The sequence below is a fragment of the Pelobates fuscus genome, chromosome 2 (genome assembly GCF_036172605.1).
Source record: "Pelobates fuscus isolate aPelFus1 chromosome 2, aPelFus1.pri, whole genome shotgun sequence".
In the NCBI taxonomy this organism is placed as follows: Eukaryota; Metazoa; Chordata; class Amphibia; order Anura; family Pelobatidae; genus Pelobates; species Pelobates fuscus.
In genome coordinates this window covers 322,148,638-322,169,407 of record NC_086318.1, presented here as the reverse complement: position 1 = coordinate 322,169,407, position 20,770 = coordinate 322,148,638, and the positions used below count along the sequence as shown (strand labels likewise).

The 20,770-nt window shown below is 36.2% G+C and overlaps 1 protein-coding gene across 1 annotated transcript in view; it reads left to right on the top strand.

The window, feature by feature from the left end:
• Positions 1-5,887: 5,887 nt before the first annotated feature.
• The window catches only part of LIN28B (lin-28 homolog B), an 85,027-nt gene continuing 70,144 nt past the window's right edge, over positions 5,888-20,770 (top strand). The window contains exons 1-2 of the mRNA XM_063443552.1: positions 5,888-5,937; positions 6,829-7,022. Coding sequence (XP_063299622.1) covers positions 5,928-5,937; positions 6,829-7,022 — 204 coding nt within the window. The 5' untranslated portion in view covers positions 5,888-5,927. The remainder of the gene's footprint in view (positions 5,938-6,828; positions 7,023-20,770) is intronic.

The window sequence follows — 20,770 nt, the reverse complement described above, 5'->3', positions numbered from 1 at the left end:
GCGAGCTGCTGGAAATGATTAACCCTTGCTGCCAGGAGTAGTGTGATCACACTCCCGACCATTATAAGACAGCAAGTGTGGGAGTGCGGCGCAAAGGACTACGGGTAGCAGTGGGCAGCGGTGGACAAGCAAGAGTCACGTGGTCTGTGCATTAGCTGCCCGTTCATCTTATATATTAATTAACACAAATTAATACTAGATAGATAAGAGTTTATGGGGTCTCCGTTGTCCGGCGTCACAGCACAATTTGTAGCAGTTGCAATGAAATATAGGTTAAAATGTATCTATAAAGATTATATTAGGGGGGTAGCTGTAAATGAGGTGTTTTAAGATTAGACCTTAAATATCATATAAATATGGCATAGTAAAAAAAATAATCCGAAGCACAAATCGAAATGATTGATGTGACTGCTTGAAGCCATTCAATCCCTCATTTAATAAGACAAACCTTACGTTATAAACTAAGGATGTTGGCACAAAATGGAGACTGGTCTTGAATTAATGGCAGATAGTAACACCCCATGCTAGCAAATGGCTGTAGGGGCACAAGCAGATCTTTTATCAATGAACCCGATGTAATTGCCGGGTACCTGTGGAGAGCATTTTCGGCGCGAAAACTCAAATGTATCAATGGAGCTGCCAGACCGCCTTATGTCTACGACATGGGTGTGGTTATTGGTTCAGCCTTGGAATGTATAACAGGGCAATTTACTTATCCCTTCCTCATATTAACTTTTATGTAAATAATGCATGCTCCCTTTAAAATCAGCTCTGGGTATAATATCTGCAAAGAGTTTAGTATTTTCAGAGACAGACTTTAAGGAGAAGCTATATAGTAAAAGTTTAATATATATATATATATATATATATATATGTATTAAAAGTATTAAACCATTGAGAGCCAATGAATGTTGGTAGATTTTTCTGAGAACGTTCAGAAACACCGAAACGTTCTACAGAGGCTGGCGGCGTTCTAAATGACGTCACATGCACAAACCATTCTCTAAACAGCGGATTAAAAACCGGATTGCGACTTTGAGGCAAAATATCCGATTTAGAAGAAAAACATTTACAAAAAATCTTCCACTCGGCTGCAGTCATGCTTGGCTCTTTTAGCATTCGATTTTCTGTGCATCTTATTTCATGTTGAGCGAATAAACTGTAGCTGACCATTCTTTAGATCAGCTAGACCGCAAGGCTAAGATTTGCAGGATATACAGTCAGCAGCGGCGATCAGATGCCTTTTAGCTGCATTACTTCTTATTAGGGTGTACATGGGATAAATATTGATATCGATATAATCTCAAAATATTGATAAGGCGTTGCTTGGCGAGCGATTTCGATGCGATATCGGTACAACTGCGAGCCAATACAGTAACATGTATTTGTAAGCGGTTAACCTAAAATGACCTCGGTGACTTGTGTAAAAAGCATAGCTGTCTTGTTTTAGACCCATGTAAAGTTTGGCTTACTTGATTCCCGGAAGCAAGATGATACCATGCATAGGGATCCAGCGCAGATATTCTAGTTATCTCATATGAATCAAAGCATTTGTGGAAGATTTTGTGAGAGCTTCCATTTGCTGATTGATGTACCTTTAAAAAAAAAAAAAAAAAAAAAAGGAAAAACTTGAAAGGCTAATGTTCCACGCAGGAAATGAATGAAGCCGATAACATCTGACACCAATGACCAGTCCACTGACCCCGACCTTAATTCCAATAACAGTGGATGCCTGCTTCTCATCCCATGATCTCTAGTGATCAACTGAGTGAAACATGCAGGGAGCACATTACACACACACATATATAGATAAATGTGTGTGTGTGTGTATATATATATATATATATATATATATATATATATATATATATATATATATATAAAATATATAGGGACATGTGGGAGGCAAGGAAATAATCCGCTGCCCTCTCAGTGGTACATTGTTGCTTTTCTGAAATAAACTGAGGTTAAAGGTAATTGTTGTTGATCTCATTTACATACCATTACCCATAATCCTTAGCTGCAGTGTCAATACTATGCTGTGCTGTGGGGATATGTGTGGGAAAAAAACAAGTCTGCTGACTTGTCTGGGATGTGGAGCTGGTCTCAACAATGCATTTACTGACTTAAATTGGACCAGTGGGTAATCATCTGTCGGTTCTCATACAGGACATTGCGTTGACACCAGATCCACTGTTTTGGTACAAATGATCTGAATGCCAGATTTCTTTATTCTTTGTTGGGTTTAGTAGAAATTACGTTAGCTCCAGTAATGTCAATGTTTTTCTAAGCAAATGTGTTTGAGGACATAAAAGTTACAATGGAGATCTAGAGAAATGTTCATTAGCGTGAACTTTAAACTAAAAACCTTAATAACTATAATGCATGTAAGTATAGAGAGTCACTTTATAATGGTACAGTAGTGACAATTATACATTGTATACGGTATATTTTAACCCTTTTCTGATATGACTCGTTATAATCTTTGATAGACATAACTTGTTTGAAACTTAAAATTATTTTTCACTTTATTACCTGCACATTGTATGTTCTGTCTAGAATAAAAAGTTAAATAAAAATTTAGTTGAACACAGTTTTATTCACACACTCTATAAGTGAAAAAAACAGCTTCATTGTGGCATTACAATTAATTGCCTATTTTAATAAGTGGAGTTCTTTCAACCAATTGTAAACTTTCTTCTAAAAATCTATTTTTAAGATTTTGCATTTCTAAATGAACAACCAACACTCTCCTTATTGTATCTTGTATCTTGCAATTATAGAAAACGTCATAAACCTAGTGCACCTATATAATCTCCTAAAAGATCGTTTAGTTGGTCTAGTGGGTTTGCACTCAATAGTGCTGCTTGCTCAATACATTATACACAATTTATTATTATTATTATTATTATTATTTTAATTACAAAATGTACTGCATGTCGAAAACACGTTTCCCTAATCCAGAGAGCACCAGTCTACATAAACATCCCCCCCCCCCCCCAAACCGCAGATTACCCGGTTTGCTCTGTTTAATGGAGAAACATACAAATATGTCATAAATAAAACTTTCATGCTCTTAAAACACAGTGGAACCAAAAACTGTTTGCCATGTCCAACTTCCGTTATTTTTTTTTTTTACAACAAAAATAAATAAATAAAACAACGTGCACACTCTCTTAAAGTACTTTCCTTCTTTTCTAATAAGTTTTGAAAAAAACAAACCTAAACTACTTTGACCTGATTCTATGAATGAACCAATTGAACATGTCCCATTCTATAATGTAGTGGGGAGTGTTTTGACTCCGCCTATACCAGCAGCGCTGGATAGGGAAATCCATATAGTATGACTATATAAGCCACAACCTATTGCACATTTACGGTTCAAGACTGCAAAGGAATTTCAGGATTAAGATTCTGCTTCATGTGCCTCATCGCTGGTTTTGTTGTCCCCCCAACCCCCTTCATTCCCACCCGATCTTGCTCAAAATAAATATTTTTGTTTCCCCTTTACATTTTCTAGTTTGATCGTAACAAATATAGGCAGATAGATAAATATGTGCAATATAGAACAGCATGAAAAATAGAATGTAGCATTTAGATAAACCCAAGTATTTAATTCATACATGTCGGATTACAAATACTGTCTCCTGTTATAGAAATAATGAACAATAGAAGTGCCTACCTCAATATAAAGTACAAACAATAACATTTTGTGAATTGGATCTGGAGCACGTCATTTCAATTTATTCTAAAAAAATCCAACTGAATATGTTATAGAATTAAAAAAAATAAGTAGCAATACTCCACTAAGTAGTGTGTTAAATAGGCATCTAATTAATCTAATTTACACTCAAAAGAAAAGGTTCCCAGCACTGTCATTCCCATAAGGGGTTCATTATTGTACCTAGAGGCGTCCTTATAGTGTTAGTTATTGAGGGCACATGCTTTGAACTCTAGTCTGTAAAAATGCTTATTTGGTTGGTGTTGTCAGAGGCGGTTTGAAAGGTATTAGCTCCCCTCCCCCCAGAGCTGTGCCTTGCAGATCAATTCAGACAAATACCTCCTAGCATTGCATTTAGGGAGGGGACTTGGATTTAACAGGAGGCTCAGTACACCGTCCAGGGCTGGCTGTAGCCACAATCACTCTACTGACTCTGAGCTGGCTTCCAGGGTGATTGAGGTGTCACCTAATCCCCCTTTTTTCACCCCCCACAGAGAAAGACTCTTTTAAGGGTGATGGATATATCATGATAAACAACCACACGTGATATCATAGTAAACGTTATTGTATATAAAAGCAAGACAAATATTATCACATATTTACATATGCATAAACACATACGTGCAAACAAAAGTATGCATGGCGAAGAAGGGACTATACACACTCTCCAGATATCGCCATATGCACAAACGGGCGAAGCACCATCACATTGTCATATTACAGTGGCATGGTACTCCTACAGATTCTACATTGCCCCTGGACCAACCTTCCCCAGTTTCTGTGTGTATGCATTTAAAAATACTAATCTATAAATATATATTTATATCTCCCTTCTGACTAGGAACGATTTTTGTTGATTGTGGTTCATTCTACCCTCCCTTCCCAATGCTGGACTCTTATTTAGGAAGTCATTAATCACATCCCCTCCCCCGGAAAGAGATGGCGGAGAAACCTGTGAAGTCCGATCCAGCACCCGCCTCTTCCCTACCCCCCTTCTCTAAAAAAAAAAAAAAAAAAAAGTGCCAAAGCAAAGCTCCACGTTAACCCAGCATGCGTGTTGGTGGTGAAGGAGTTAAAGGTTATGCTGGACGTTCCACGTTCTAAATAATCTATCATCTGTCATTCAGGCTCAGTAAGGGCTAGCAAGCTCTGACGGGTGTCACCTCCACCCTTGTCCCCTGGTGGTTTTTGGGGACTGCAACTCCCATCATCAGCCCTGTGCCAGCCCACTGAGCGTCTGTAAAAGTAACAGGACGGCCGCAGAATTTCCAAAACAAGGTCTACATAAAGTGTTCATGCTTTGTCGCATTATAACATATATTATATGTTATAATATGTAAAAAGCATTGCCGCATTTCATCTTGAATTGGCAGAGGTGCCCATGCTGTCACAACCTGCTTCCCCCCCAAAAAATCCACAAGAATGGGGTGGGGGAAGATAATTGCAAAATGTAGGCTGATGTGGGCGCTTATTTACTAAACTACGAGTTGTAAAAAATTTAAAACCAGATTGCAAAATTCAGGGTGAAATAACATAAAATATTTGGCTAACGCCAGATTCTCCAGATGTGCTGTTTAGGCTTCCATGCAGATTTGAATTCGCTACATGTAAGAGTTTAGTGAACAATCCCTTTAAATTTCTCAAATTCGGCTATAGTCACAGCTTGTCTGTCTGAATATTTTCAAATTCGCTGTTTAGTGAATAAATCCCTTGCTTGTGGGAAGGTGCCTGGTCTCCAAACACCCTCCACACTGACCCCCATGGCTCTGTGTGTGGTTATAGTATGTGTGTAACGTCAATCTGTGTGTAACCAGTATACCACTATAACGTGCCATGTGCACTGTGTGTACAATGCACACTGTGTATGTGTGTAGTATGTGTATGCATAGTGAAGAGTTCATTCATAAATGATTTCCGCAGCAGCCTGTCCCAGGCCTCTGATTGGCCGAGAGCGGCTCCTGCCAGCCCCCTTCCACGATCCGTGCTGAAATTAGTAGCAAGAAGGCATGTAATTGACAGAGTCACGTGTGCACGAGGGGGCCAGGGAGCGAGCCGAGCAGGGAGAGAGAATCACAAGAGGGAGAGCACGCTAGACCATGCGAGCTAAATTTGGGATCGCTCCAAATCAGGATGTCACGTTGATGCAGCAGACCATACACCTCAAAAAGGAAACTTTTCATCTATCTTTTCTGGAAAAAAGGGCGTCATGGCCGAAGGTTCATAATATTAATATATTTAATAATTTCTTTTTTGTTGGGGTGGGAAGAGGAGAGTCAGAGAATCATACGCATAATCGGTGTCTACGGCTGCTGATATCGGAAATATTAGGGGGTGGGGGGGATGGATGAAGAGGGTTGTTAATGGGGTGGGTAACTCATGCCGATCTGCTAAAATGGTACGCGTGCCGCCTTCTGTGGAGTCAGAAAGCTTTGATGGGGAGAGAGAGAAGGGGGGGGGGGTCGCTTTTGTTTGAATTGTTTCTGAGAAGGCGATCGCTTTTATTGTAATGTATGACCTTTGAAGAAAAAAAAAAAGGAATCCACCTGCCCAGCTTTTTTTTTTTTTTTTTTTTTTGTGGAAATAAGTCACTGCAGGAAATTCAACACAACAATCGTGGATGCCGTACATGTGCAATAACAAACTGTTGTGCAAGAATTTTTCTTATACCTCGCTTCACCTCCCTCCCCGCGCCTCGCATATCCAGTCCCCCTTTTTTATTTTTACTGTTTTGTTTTGCTGGTGGCTGCTTTTATTTCCCCTGTTTTATTATTATTATTATTATTATTATTATACTGCCTAACAGTAGATGATAGGATGGAGTAGAGAGAACGGCGATCGTCCCAAATCTCCTTTGTTTCTCAATTTTGATCAGCTGCATTGCGAGCACATGGGGGTATAAATAAAGCACCGAAGCTTGGAAGGAAAATGAAAGGGGCTTTCTCTCAATTATGCTCTTGGCATTGAATATCGTCTTGTGGGAAAGCACAGACCAGCCCCTTGGCACTGAGCATGCAAAGGACGTGTGTGTACTGTCATAAACTCTGCTTGTTGTTGTTGAGCTTGCAACATTGTGATTTTTGAGTTTGTGTCTCTCTTCTCATCCCCAGGAGGGGCTGGTAAAGGTACAGGAGAAGAACAGGGGAAATTGCCAGAACAGGAAGAAGAGGAGGAGAGCATCCAGGTCCTGCACGGTGCTGGCCATTGCAAGTGGTTCAATGTGCGGATGGGATTCGGTTTCATCTCTATGACCAGCCGGGAGGGAAGTCCCTTGGATAACCCGGTGGATGTTTTTGTACACCAAGTAAGTTGACCCTAGCCCCTTCTCCTTAACCACCCACAAGCAGAAGGATAAGCCACCCACTTTGACCCTTTCAGTACCAGTTGTACCTCACCTCATGCATTCTCTGACAAAAAACATATGGAGGGAGGTAGACTCTTCCTGTTTCAATACTCTTTAGAACATTCTCTCCTCCCCCCTCCCTTCACTCAAATACTGTTTTTAAAATATGGTGATTTTCTTCATGGATTGGCTCGATCAGAGAGCCGTGAAAATGGCTGTTACCCCATCACTTTATCTTACAAGTTCATCAGATAATTCATCAGTTTTTGCGCTTCTGTGTGTTGCCCTACTAATGGTTTGTGCCCACAGTATTCTTACTAATTGCAGTTAATACAAGGAATGGGTAAACAAGCAAGTGTTTATCCTCTCTGGTAATGATTTGCACAGCTAATGCACTTTACAAGGTTTCTGCAGCTCTACTGTGAAGGAAGGCCCAACAGCAGCCTAAATATCCTGCAGTCCAGAAGAAAAAGCAAACAGAAAGTGCTGAAGTAAACACTGAAATCAGCTGTATATTGTTAGGTATATCCTGGGCATGCATCCTAGGTAGCAATGTTAGAAAGGACAAGACATGAAGAGAAATTCTAAAGAACTCCCTGCACTAGTATTTATTACTGTCCTACAAGTATAAAAACTCTACTTACTTTGCAGTGTGCAGTTGTCCATTAAAGTATAGGTCATTCATTGAGACCTATTTGTGAAATATACAATGTTGCCATTTTAGCTTTATACATGTACACATGCCCTTGGAAACATTGTATTTAGTGAAAGCACATCATATTCAAAAGTGGGAATGTAAAAGATGCCTGCCTAATTATCTCTGTTTCTTGAACTAATTCTAGTGCAAGAGTAAACTGCTGAGGTAAATCCACATAAGGTAAACGGCAGTAAATTGAGAAGCATCCCCAATAAATAAGCAGCCAGAGGCTATATGCCTGGTGGAAGAAAACGCCAGGAGTTACGAAATAACCATTTAGGTGATAATACCCACATATAAAATGGGTATCACCGGTGTCTAAATACCTTGTAGCTAATATAGTAAAATTACCCAGTGTAGTTGCAACTAAAAGTAAAGATTGTAATGGAATCTGCACAAATCACTAGGGTTGCTGGGTCTAAAGCAAACTATAAAGGACATTTGGGGGCAGGGTGGTGCTGTCTCTCCAATGCACAGTAAAAGGGTAGACACAAGGGTAATAGAGTCTGTCAGCTCCGCTACATGATCTCTAGAGTATATACCTGGTATTTAGTGACCTACAAATACCGAGTCTCATTTAGTAAATGAAGTTCATTAAAAAGATCTATTCAGCTAGTTAAACTAATATGTCTTGGGTAGACTTGGTCCCTCCAACACTGGTCACCTCCAAGCATCGATCTACATGGCTGGCAGAAATAAACATGAAAACGTGACCATCATTAAAAAAGGAAGAAATCCTCACTGCTTCTGTTACAAAATAATAACCTGAATAAATAAACCTGACATGCATTTTGATGCTTGTGTGCACCTTCTTCTTGTCCTGTCCTTTTTCTTTCTATTACATTATTAAGAATAGCAAAATCAATGGCCACGTTTTAAAATGGTACTGCTTTTCCCATGAGTTGTTTATGATCGGTAGGAAACATTGTAAGAGGTTCCCTTCTGTTTCTTTAAGGCACTAAGTTCAACATAGCATGTGGCCAGAGACTCTTCGTGTTTATACTTACACTATATTATACTCAGAGCCTGGGTTCTATTTTCTCACAGGCCCTTGTGGAGTCACAGCAATGCAGCACAGTGTAGTCCCAGAAAACAGACAGCTTTAGTGACTAGACTCCCTGTGCTCTAGATGTTATGGTGGCTGCAGGATTTTGCAGATATTTGAAAGTGGCTGAGAGTTTAAATCCTCCTGCTAGTTTGCTTACAACACAATGCAAGCAAAGGGATGTCTGATCAAGTACAGCATGCATTAGGTTTCTGTAATTTTCACTGACCATCTGGGAGGGAAGTCCTAGGGATAACCCAGTGGGTGGGTTATGCTCAATAGATTGACTAAGGGTTAAAGGAAGTTGTGTTTCCACTGCCACCTGCATTTACTGTGTTCGCATAGTGCATCGATTGTGGCTCTGGCAATGTGTTGGTTAACTAAAATTTCCATAATACGTTAGATACTGGAATGCAGCCTTTTCAGAGTTTACTTACCTATGACCCTTAATCTGTAGGCTCCAATTTCATGACCCTTACTCTCATGAAGGCGTTTACATTTCCAGAATGAATTGGTTCATTTTCTTTGTAATTTATTTGTCAATTTCCACCATCTAGACTCAAATGCTTGTCACTTCATTAGGTAGCATGTACACTGTAGATGCAATGGCAAGTAAACTAGGGAATTGGGGGTTTCTTTAACCTTACTTTTCTTTTTTCCCTACAAAGATTTATTTTATTTGATATTGCTTTGTCCTTGTCCCTCCTGTTGTATTCGTATACCCTCTTTTGATTGCTTTGATTGGGGCCATGATCCAGCCCCAAAGAAACAAAGCTCTGGTGACATGGATCTTGATGGGTCACATGGGGACATCTCCCATCTTTTTTTTTTTTTCTTTTTTTTTTCCTGGATGGCTTTCCCTCAGGCCCCACTCAATGCTTTGTCTGTTTCAACAAATAATAGGTGTAAAGTGTTAAATAAAATGTGTGGGGGATTATATTTATGGATGGGACTTGCTTTATTCTTCCTTTTTCCTGTGTGAATTTTTTTTTTATTCCTTGATGTGGACCAGCCTATTTTCTTGTCATGTGTTTGATATTTATTTAGCCCATGAGATCTAGTTACCCAAATCTTTGTAAGATCTCCTTGCTATCAATTGTCTGGTCCCCTTTTTTCATTTGAACCTCCCTTAGGTCGTTAAATAGCTTTTTACGATCTCATAAATTTACTTTATAGATGAATAAACTAAAAAAGAGAGGGAAACAAAACAACTTCCTCTCTGGGTAACAGTATCTTCCTATTCTAAGTCTCCTAAATATTAAAACACGTTTTAACATTATAAAAAGAGATTTTGACTAAGATCTTTAATTACTAAAAACAGGTGATACACTTGATTAGTATGTGAATGCACAGAAAGTAAAACATTTTTATTATTAAAACCATATTTTTTTTTCTATATTTTTATGTGACTTTTCTTTCATGTATGGATTTTTTTTGTGTTTAAATCCAGCACTTACCTCTAACCTTAAAGATGGCATTTGTCAATATCAATTGCCCAGTACTATATTATTTTTTTGGAGCATATTACCTGCAAATAGCTAAAATCTATTAGTAATACAGTATGAAAATGAATCACTTATTGATGAAACGTAAACGTAGATAACGTTCTGACAGACATTTATTATAGATTCAATATTATTCTGGATTACAGAATTTCACAATATATGTCTGTGCATTGCTGCTAGCAGACACAAAATTTAGCTTCCTTTTTTATTTTTATTTTTTTAAATATCCTGTTACATATTTTTTTTTCATCATTGTATACTTGAATACCTTGTATTTTACTCTTAAATATGTGGCTAATTATATATTGGCTTTTAGGACTCTAAATCTATTTGATTTGATTTGAAATATAGTGCCATTGATCTTAATTATTTGGTGATGGAAATCTGCATAAGAAGGACATGACACATTTTAATTCATTATAAGGAATTCATTATAACAATACGTGTGTGTGTGTGTGTGTGTGTGTTAAAATAATAAAAAAATACGTTTTATATATATATATATATATATATATATATATATATATATATATATATATATATATATATATATTCACTATATAACATCATATTGTGAGGGAATGACATTGAAATCATTATATATAATTTTTTTGCATAAGGCAGTAGATTATTGCAGTTTTAAGATGTTCTTACTCTGCAGTTTTATTTATTAACCATCTCTTTTGTTGTGTAAGCATTTTATTTAGATTTTTTTGTATTTGCTTTTGAGATAACAGGTTTCCTATGTTATTGCACATTCATCTATGGCCAGTGAATACTCTGTACAGCCATATAAAAATAAAAGAAGCAAAAAGAAGAAACACAGTACAAATATCTCCATCCTCCTTTTAAATGCAAAAGACAAATCATTCTTATCATCTTACTTGTATGTGTGGGAGGAGATGCACACATATAAAAAAAGGTATGCTTGTGTTTTAGACCCCATCAGTGTGCAACTCATCCTTAGAATGGCTTAGTGAATTATATTTTTTTCAGAGGTTTTAACCTTATTGATATTAATAACTTTTCATTAAATATATTTTTATTCATTGAGGAAAGCAAATATCATTATCTGTATAAATTACAATCCATATATTTCTTGCAATATACATATTTCAAAAAGAAATTGATAACCAGGTGTAAATGGAGATATTCAAGATTTATGTTCAATCAGATAATGAGCATTCTTAACAAACACTGATGCTATGAGCAAGAAGGCAGGAAAGACAAATAAGCACCGGATTATGATGTGCCCGGGTATATATGGCCACATCCCTTGCAAACACAGTTTTTCACAATATTGTGCCCTTTTTGTTTTTGTAGTACATTCATGATGTCCGTAAATAAATATGATCTAGAAATGCAGACTTGTGTTTGTTTTGTTTTGTATATGTTGGTTACTTATCGGTTTTGCATTTCGTTGAAGTACATACATTTAGCTTTCCAAAAATATATTTTTAAATTTAAGGTAGTTGTATTTTTTTTTTTTTAAGTCCTTTTTACATTTTTCTAAAATGTTTATTTTGTATTTTTTGGTTTGTTTGTTTTTGTGTCTTTGCTCAGCACCCTAGTTGCTGTTTCATAATGTTGTATATTAAATGACATTGAAGAGTTACCTATATTGCTTGTGTTTAAATCTCTCCTTATCTTTTTGACTCTGCTCAGCAAAGCCATTGAAAAATCTTATCAGAGTACCTTGCTGTAAACATAGTTTAATCACCAACATCTCTTTGATGTTGACATCTATTTAAACCTTCAGTAGAACAGAATGCCATGAAGCAAGGTTTAACTCTTGCAACACATGGCATATGCGTTGCCATATTTCTCCTAAAGCCTTTAGTAGCCTAGGCTTACCACCACCATCACTGCAAACACTTGCTTTTTAAAGGAATTAAAATGGTGGGCATTGGTTGGTCATTGGTAACATCTTCATGCGAATACACATTTTTACATTGACTATTGTGCCTCATTTTAAAGCTGTCTGTGATGTTCTGCGATTCTTTAGTGATTGACTGTTAAACATTGGAGAGGGAGTGAAAGCTTTTAAGGCTTTCAAGGTTTTCTCAAACTTTGTAACAGCTTTACTTAAGACCAAGTTGTCTCTAATTTGTCTTGCCTATAACATCTGCATGTAACACGTGGGACGACAGAGAAAAAAACAAAAACACAATGTATTGTTTTGATAAAGTGTCCTATTTTACAAGCACACCATTCATTAACATATTGTTGTACAGCATTTAATTATCCAGTTATGGTACTTATTGTAAAGATATAAAATGATCTTATTGGACTGACTAGACAGGACACAGTGGGAGTGAGTAGAGGGCGTAGTGCTGTGCATGCTCTTTAAGAAGCGTCTTGCGCGTTGCACTAACACAAACTCATGAATGAACACTGCTTAACCGAACACCTTCATAAGCAATTGTATGTCCTACTGTCAATTTGACAAGTGGGTATTGGCAATGACAAGTGGGTTCTGCAATGAATAATTAAAGCTACTTCTCAGGATGCATTTACTTTACATAGTTGGTGCATTAAAAAAAAAAAAAAGCAGGAATTACTTAAATGTAAGTAGTAAACATTTCTACTTGTCATTAAACCTACAAACTGTTTGATATCCCTGACCTTCCTATGACTTAACCACTAAAGATTTACTCAGAAATTTGCAAGAGTAGTTTTTATGGTTTTTTTTCCTTCCATTTTGTTCCATTTTGAGGTCATATTTGAAGCAGTGTTGTCCATGTGTGGAGTGCCATTGGTTGTCTAAGAAATTAGTGGGTGGAGCCAGATTGGATCTGTCCCTCCACCTTAACCTCGACCATTTTGATAATGCGTATTAAGCCATCTTGTCTCTTTAATGCTGGTCAATATAAAGTTGGTTTGAAAACTAGCTAAGTGCATTTAGTCACACAACCAGACACATAGATTAATGGTATAAATCCCAATTCTAATCTACATATATTGAACTGGAGCAATGACTTTAGGGGAAAAAAAATTGAGTTTAGTTTAAGAACTTTGCACTGAATTGCTCCTCGGCCATAACACATTTTGAACCAAATTATTGCTTTTACTGTCAAATGCAATATAATATTAAACACAATATTGTCCTTTCCTTTGAGAACACGACTTCATATTTTCTTACCGTTGTCTGTGTTACTACTTTATGTAAGGTTTACCTTTTCTTTGATCCTAACTTGCGATTTAAGCAAATGATATGAAGAGGTTCAGAGAAGACCTTTGTGAAATACTATCATCCTAGCAAAATAAACAATGTATGGAGGTGAGCTTCCTATCCTGTGCTGCTTGATTTAAGTGCAAGCAATAAGCACATTCTTGTATGTGTATGTATTTGTAAGGACATGTAATGCTTTGAAACCAGACACTCTTCTGATTCTGATGACAAAATATCCTATAATAAACATTTCCTTGCTAAAATGTTTGTGTGTGTGTGTGTGTGTCTGTGTGCGTGTGTGTTTAAATCCAATATCAGGCTCTGATATGTATATATTTACATTCTATGGAAAGGTGAAATTATCATCCTACTGTAATATATAAAGCGTTAAACACATTATGATGCAGAGCAGGCAGGCATAGCTATTTAATGACCTTGGCTTAGCTGTACGGTTTATTGCATCCAAACGTTTGTTTGCTTGAACCATAATATTCCATACAATATTATAGGTCACAGAAGAAGGTCTGCATCTCTGATTTTTATTTCAAATAATATTACCATGTCTTGTTTTTTTTTGTCTTGATTTCCATTTTTCACAACTGTTAATGCAGCAACAATCATCATAGTTCAAGAATATAGTGATGCTATGTATATCCCAATGCAGTCCAATCTTTCCTGGTGAGGTTCTGCCCTGTGACATTTGACACATCCTTCAGCACATTACAATGAAAGAGATGTTCTTATAGCTACACTTGTCAAGTTATTTCCTTTCTTTAAGAAAACCCTTTTGCAATCTCCTTGCTTTCCTAATAATGGATTCTAGAGACAAATTGTTAACAAGGCAGAATATTTTAATTGTATTGCTCTGTGATGGCATGTTTCTGAATGATTGCAACTTCTGTTTTGATGCTCGTCCGTTTGATTTTGGGTGCATTTAATTTATTTTTGGATTGATATTCATTTAATAGCCTTTAGCATCAATTATGGATACTGATATATGCCCTTATACATAATTTATGTGCATTCATTGACAGGTATTCAATGCTCTATATTTTATTTTATTTTTTTTCCACCCCATTTTAGGTTTTATTTTAGCCGATTATTAAAAGGGGGTTTGAAACATTACATATTGCACAACAGTGTATAACTAATAATATTCAGTTTTTATAGATGCATGGCATTGTGTACTAGTTGTCAATTAATAGTTAAGGTATTGCTAAAATGCAAAATAAAATAAGATCACAAACTATTCAACCAATGATTGCAGACTGTAGATGACAATAGAATGGGTTTTAAAGAAAAAATATATTTGGACAATTTTTTTTTCTTTTTACTATGTTCTTTCAACTGTAGAGCAGCTAATGTAAAATCTCAGCATAGTAATATTATAAATGAATTGATCATGACTTGTCCATCTGCGTATGAATGCAAATGGCTTTTCCTACTGTTTTGATATAAAAAAATATATAATTAATAATCAATTACATTGTGGTGAAACAACTCCTTATGATTTTTATTTTTATTGTTTAAATATTTTGAAACTATTCTTATTGGCAGTATACTGATTTTGTTTGTATAGATGGCCAATTCATGTTTACAAACCTAATCTTTGTGAAGATGTTTGCATTTACTTGTCAAAGCCTTTTATTGTCAGCATTCAAATCAGCCCTGTCTATCTAGCTTTTATTTAAGAACAGGTTACAAGTTGCAATCTCCTGAAAACCTAGCCCTATTTTTTTTTTTTTTTTTTTCCCATGCATTTTATTTATTCTCCCCTAAGGGGAATTTTATCAATAGGCATATATAACTACAACTTTTTTTTTTATTTTGGACCAAGGCAAAAACAAAGGATAAATTGCCTGTGAATAATCTGCCTTCTATCAATGCATTTTCTGAGTGCAAACTAGATTTCCTTTCCAACATTTTAAGGATGCCTTTGAATGTTAAATAATATGAAATACCTGCTAGATGAAATCAAGGTATTGGCCAATGAGAGAAGAGAACAGGAAAATCACTTCTAAACAGCTAAATATTTTTCCTGGTTATATAAAAAAAAAATCACATTTCTTTTAATCTTTAAAAAATAATTTTGCCTGGCTAAAGGGTACAACTATAAGGTTCTCTTCACAGTATATCTTGAGATTTCTGTGACAATAAACATTGTGTGTAAGTTGTAACAAGTCAAACAGTGTGGCTTGGGAAAAGGATGTCTGGCAGAGTACAAGGTTCTGCCACATAGACTTACATCAGCAGGGAACTGGTTAACTTTCCTTCCCCCACTCCATTGAAGAACTTTGAATGGGAGGAATTTGTACCTTTGGCTCAGGTTGCAGATTCTCTTGATCAAACCAGGGAAGTGAGGGTCATAGCTGTTCTTTGCTTACCACTTCCTTGGGCAATTTCTTTTTTTCTATATACATCCTTCCAATGAACTCTATTGCCAAAGGGGTCCTTACTGTGTGCCTTGCTGACCCTAAAAACCTAGCTAATGTTTTTTTTCTATACTTTTTAAAATCGACTTTTTACATTTTTTATCATTTTTCTTAAGCTGTGTAGCGCTTGATTAATAAACAAACACTTGAAAATGGCTGCATCAATAAATAAACGCAAAACATACTACTGTCTTCTATATTTGCATTTTTCTGGATTTAATTTTTTTTTTAATCTCTATTTCCACCTCAGATATTCCTATTTTAGAATATTTTTTTTACTATTGCAGTATTTGTTTTATGTTGTGGTTGGCGTCCCAATTGTACATCATTTTATTTTTTTCCCCTTAACCGCCCATTAATTTATCATTCTAATATCCTGTTTTAATAGCTGATGTTTGGCTATGGCACATGTTTACATCTGTTTTTATTGATGTTGTACTGGCAGTATTTATATCCCTAATTGGAAATGGGTTGCATCAAATGTGTTACATGTTTATAGAGAGATGTAAACACTTTTTAATCTGCGCCTTGTCTAAAACATACTCCTAGCACTTTGTTATCTATTCATTCTAAATAATGTACACAATACTGTTTGAGGAACGAAAGGACCACCCATCACTCTAGTCAATGGATACTCCTATGTATTCATGCTAATTCTGAAGTGAATCTGCTGTGTGTATGGAGAAGCCATATCTGTTGTGTGTGGGTTTTTTTTTTTAATTCTTTTTTTTCTTCCTTTTTTTTTTTTAATATTAAAAATTAGCATGACTGTTTATTACACATTAAAAAAAAAAAAGTAGAATCTGAAAATCTATATCAGCATGGAATCAGTCTGGTAGAAATCTTGTTTTCACCGGGTGTAAGATTGATGCAGGAAACCTGGTGGGGGAGGTGCATGCAGTTTTCACATTTTTGATGCATTCAGAAGGTTAAAGTGGGCCCCCATTAAGATTAACCTCAGCCCATTACAGCTTTTTTGGCATGCAGGCCCCACCCAGGAATGGCCCTGGACAGTTAATACCAGCTTTTGTTTCTCCTGCAAAAAGGATTTTTTTTTTCTAGCAGAAAGGAAAGAAAACTGTTCTCTTTCTGTGTTCTGGTCATGTGACTTCCCTTTAGTGAGTCATAGATAGGGGTTGAAGGTGAATCATAGGAGGAATCAAGATTCAAGAATCCCATTTTTATTTATGAATTTGTTTACTTGCTTATCTACTCGTGTGTGTTTCTTTAAAAACCAAAATTAAATGCAGTGGTTTTTATTTTTTAATAAATAAAAATAATTTTAATATAATTTGTTTTCCTTTTTTTTTTCTTCATGATATTTGTTTTCCGTGGTTACTGAGGTGGTCTTTTTATTCCTCGTCTTTATACTTTATTTTACATCTTGTTTTATGTGTATGCAACCTTTTTATGGTACTTTTTCAAATGGAATCTTTATAATTAGGTACATTGTAATACATTTCAACAATTGCTACTTGTATAGTTTTTTTTAATTTCTTTTATTTGTTTATAAATGCCCACTTTATGCAGGGATCTACATAGACAAATTCAATATATTTGAATATACTTGTACTGCTGTATAAGTAGATGTTGTTCCACAGTATATTCTGAGTGTTTGTTTGTATGTGACATTTTGAAATAACAGTATGGCAGCAATTTGTACTTCTATGTTTTTTTCTGTTTGCTTTAGTGGAGACAGAGCTTTCTGAAGTCACTGTCACCAACAAGAGCAATTAATAAACTTAACAAAATGTTAGCCCAAAACTGAAGGATAGAAGGTTTTACAAAATGCTAAATATTGTTATTTTACATCTGCATTATTGGACAGCTAGACCTCTCCAGGCTATGTCTGATTGCTTGTTTGTGTGTGTGTGTGTGTGTGTGTATGTATGTATATATATGTATATATATACACACACACACACACACGTAATGCTAAATATTGTTACATCCAGATTTTGAATCCTGCATTGTGTGTTTGTGCAGCTTTTGTGTCTTGAAATCTGTATATTCATTAGGAAATGAAGCATGAAAAAATAAAATAAAAATGATTTCTTCCCTATCCACCACCACCAAAAAAAGGAAAATAAAATTATACAGACATAAAATCTATTCTATACAATAGCAACGTGCTGGTTTAGGTAGATGCGGTGAATAGTCATTTGATAGTTTTAAACTGCCCATTTAATAGTGGAAAATTAAATGTTTTTGCTCTTTTTCTAATTCCTTGTCATGCTAGCTCTGTTTTTGAGCAGTAGTGAACGTTACCATATTTTCTCTGAACTCACATGGCCGCTACGGGGGGGGGGGGGGGGGAGGGGTTCCCACCCACCAAGCATCTGATGGTTGGGGGGGACTGGGATTCTTGTTCGAGAGTTGTAGTGATAAACCCTCCCAATTTTAACAGAGGAAGAACATATCAAATCCACATCTCTTGTATGTAACATGTGAAAACAAGATGATTCACTGATTAGCCATTCCTGCCTCTCTTGTCCACACATGATGGCATGGCTGCTCGGAACAAGACATTCCTGTGGCTTGTAGCCTTAGATTTATTCAGACAGGCTTCGTGATGTACCACAAATTGTGTTGAGAGATTACAATGGAGCATTCTACATTCAGCATGCAGTGTTTTCGTCTCTAACAACTTGTTTACAGTTCTATATTCAGTTGTTTCTCTCATATGTACTTAAGTAAAAACGAAATGGTGAAAACTAAATGCAAAGCATAAGTTATCTTGCTGAAACAATTTTGTAACTAACTGTATTGACTGCATTTTGTTTATCAATGCACCTGTCTCTTGTGTTGTCTTGTGGTTTTATTTATTTATTTTTGTGATTTTTTTTAAAGAAACGTTTTGTGTGTATTTCAGGCAAACGATGAAAGTCCTCAAACACAGTTTATCTTCTTGAAAAGCCCAGAATTTCCTTATTTTTCCATTTATGCGATTTGTGAAATCTGCTGTTGCGATAAGTTATAAATACTTTGTGTAATATTTCACATACCTTCTAATGCCTCTGGGTATGGTGTAAGGCAAGGACTCACAGTGATAGGTCCACAATGTATATCAGGTTCTTTGCTTTTCTTTTGCTAGCATTTTTTCTTTGGGACCAGTGACTCACATTTTATTTTAAATAGAAACTAGTGGGTGCTTTATGTTGTGTTCTTTTGCCATTTTATTAGACACCTGTTTGTTAAAGAGGGACTTAAAGGAACACTGTAGTGTCAGGAGTACGTGTATTCCTGACACTGTAGGTCTAAATGCACACTTTCGCCTCCTAGCCCCCCATTAAAAAGGTGATTTTTCTAAAAAATAAAAAAATTAAAGCTCCGTTGGTTAACTCGCTGGCCCCGCCCCCGCTAGACTGAGACCATTAAATGTGATGAGCTCTGCCAATTCAATGTTTTCCTATAGGACAAAATCAGTGCATCTCTGAGGAGCGTTGAGCACCTCCATGCAAAGCGGGGAGACGCTGAACGGCAGTGCTGCACATTGCACGTCTGAATGACGTCCCTAGCGGTGTTCCAAGGTAGTAATGTAAACACTGCCTTGTCTCTGAAAAGGCAGTGTTTACATTAAAAATTTTGCAGGAACAGGCAGTAGACACCAGAACAATTACATTCAGCTGTAGTTGTTCTGGTGACTATATAATGTCCCTTTAAGTTTAAACACCAAAAACATTGAATCTTCTGACAACGTAAAACATTGTCATTTTAGAGAAATAGCTTTGTTTACGTTTTGTCTAAACCATAAAAGTGACAAGTGCTTCTTCATTGAACACCTTACATTTTTGAGGCCCATTTGTTCTGCATCATCACATGCAGCATGATGACACCAGACTCCACTAATGCTTTGAATAGAGAAATATTGGCTTTAGTGCTTATCTATGAGAAACATCATATTGGTGGAGTGCAGCTGCCTATGTCCTGTAGATTTTAAATGCCTCTCTATGACAAGCATTGGATTAATCTGACATCATCGACACTGATTATCTATCTCAGAAGTGGCAGAGTAGTGAGTAGTACTAATGTTTCATAAATAGTTTTTTTTTCTTTTTTTTTATCCCCCATAAAAGGTTAATTGTTACATATAAACAAAGTCCTATTATTATTGTTGTACCTACTTTTGAATATTTTATCTATGTAAATGTATGCGTCTAATTATCCTTTGTAATAATGATAATGTAATGCATATATTGTTATAAAATGTAAAACTTTTCATAAAAAAAAATATTTGAAAAGAAGTGGCAGAGGTGCTGCAAGGAGATTCCCTGGCGCTGGATTATAGGCAAGGTTAATGACTTTATATTTTCCCCCTTTATTCCTTTCATAGAAATAGTCAATACTTATCCAGTATAAAGCATGCAGTCCCACTCTGGATTTGTTTCTTTAAACCCCTTAAAGACACAGCTACAGAAGTAAAAGGCCAGCATTCTGGAATATTTCCATCATGTGTCCTTCCATCATGTGTCCTTAAGGGGTTACGAGGCTTAAAATGCATGAATGTTTTCTACTTAGAAATTTGTTTCTGATACCTTGTCATATTGAGGAGAAAATACTGTATTTTATTGAATACTTACTAATTATGCTTCCTGTTTCACATATTGGAAAGCTACAGAATGAGTACCAAGTAGGAAGCCTGGTAACACAGAGAAGGCATGCCAGTTGTCTGGTGATAAAAGCTCTGTGTGTGTTTGGTATTGGTTTCATGTGAGTGCTGTTTAGAATGTCTGCTACATTTGTGTCCATTGTGTGATTTTAGTACTGCGTATGATAGTGGTGTTGTTTGTGTTGTGACCTAGTGTTTTTTTTGTTTTGGAAGCTGGAGCTGTTGGTGATGTGGCTACAGAAGGATGAG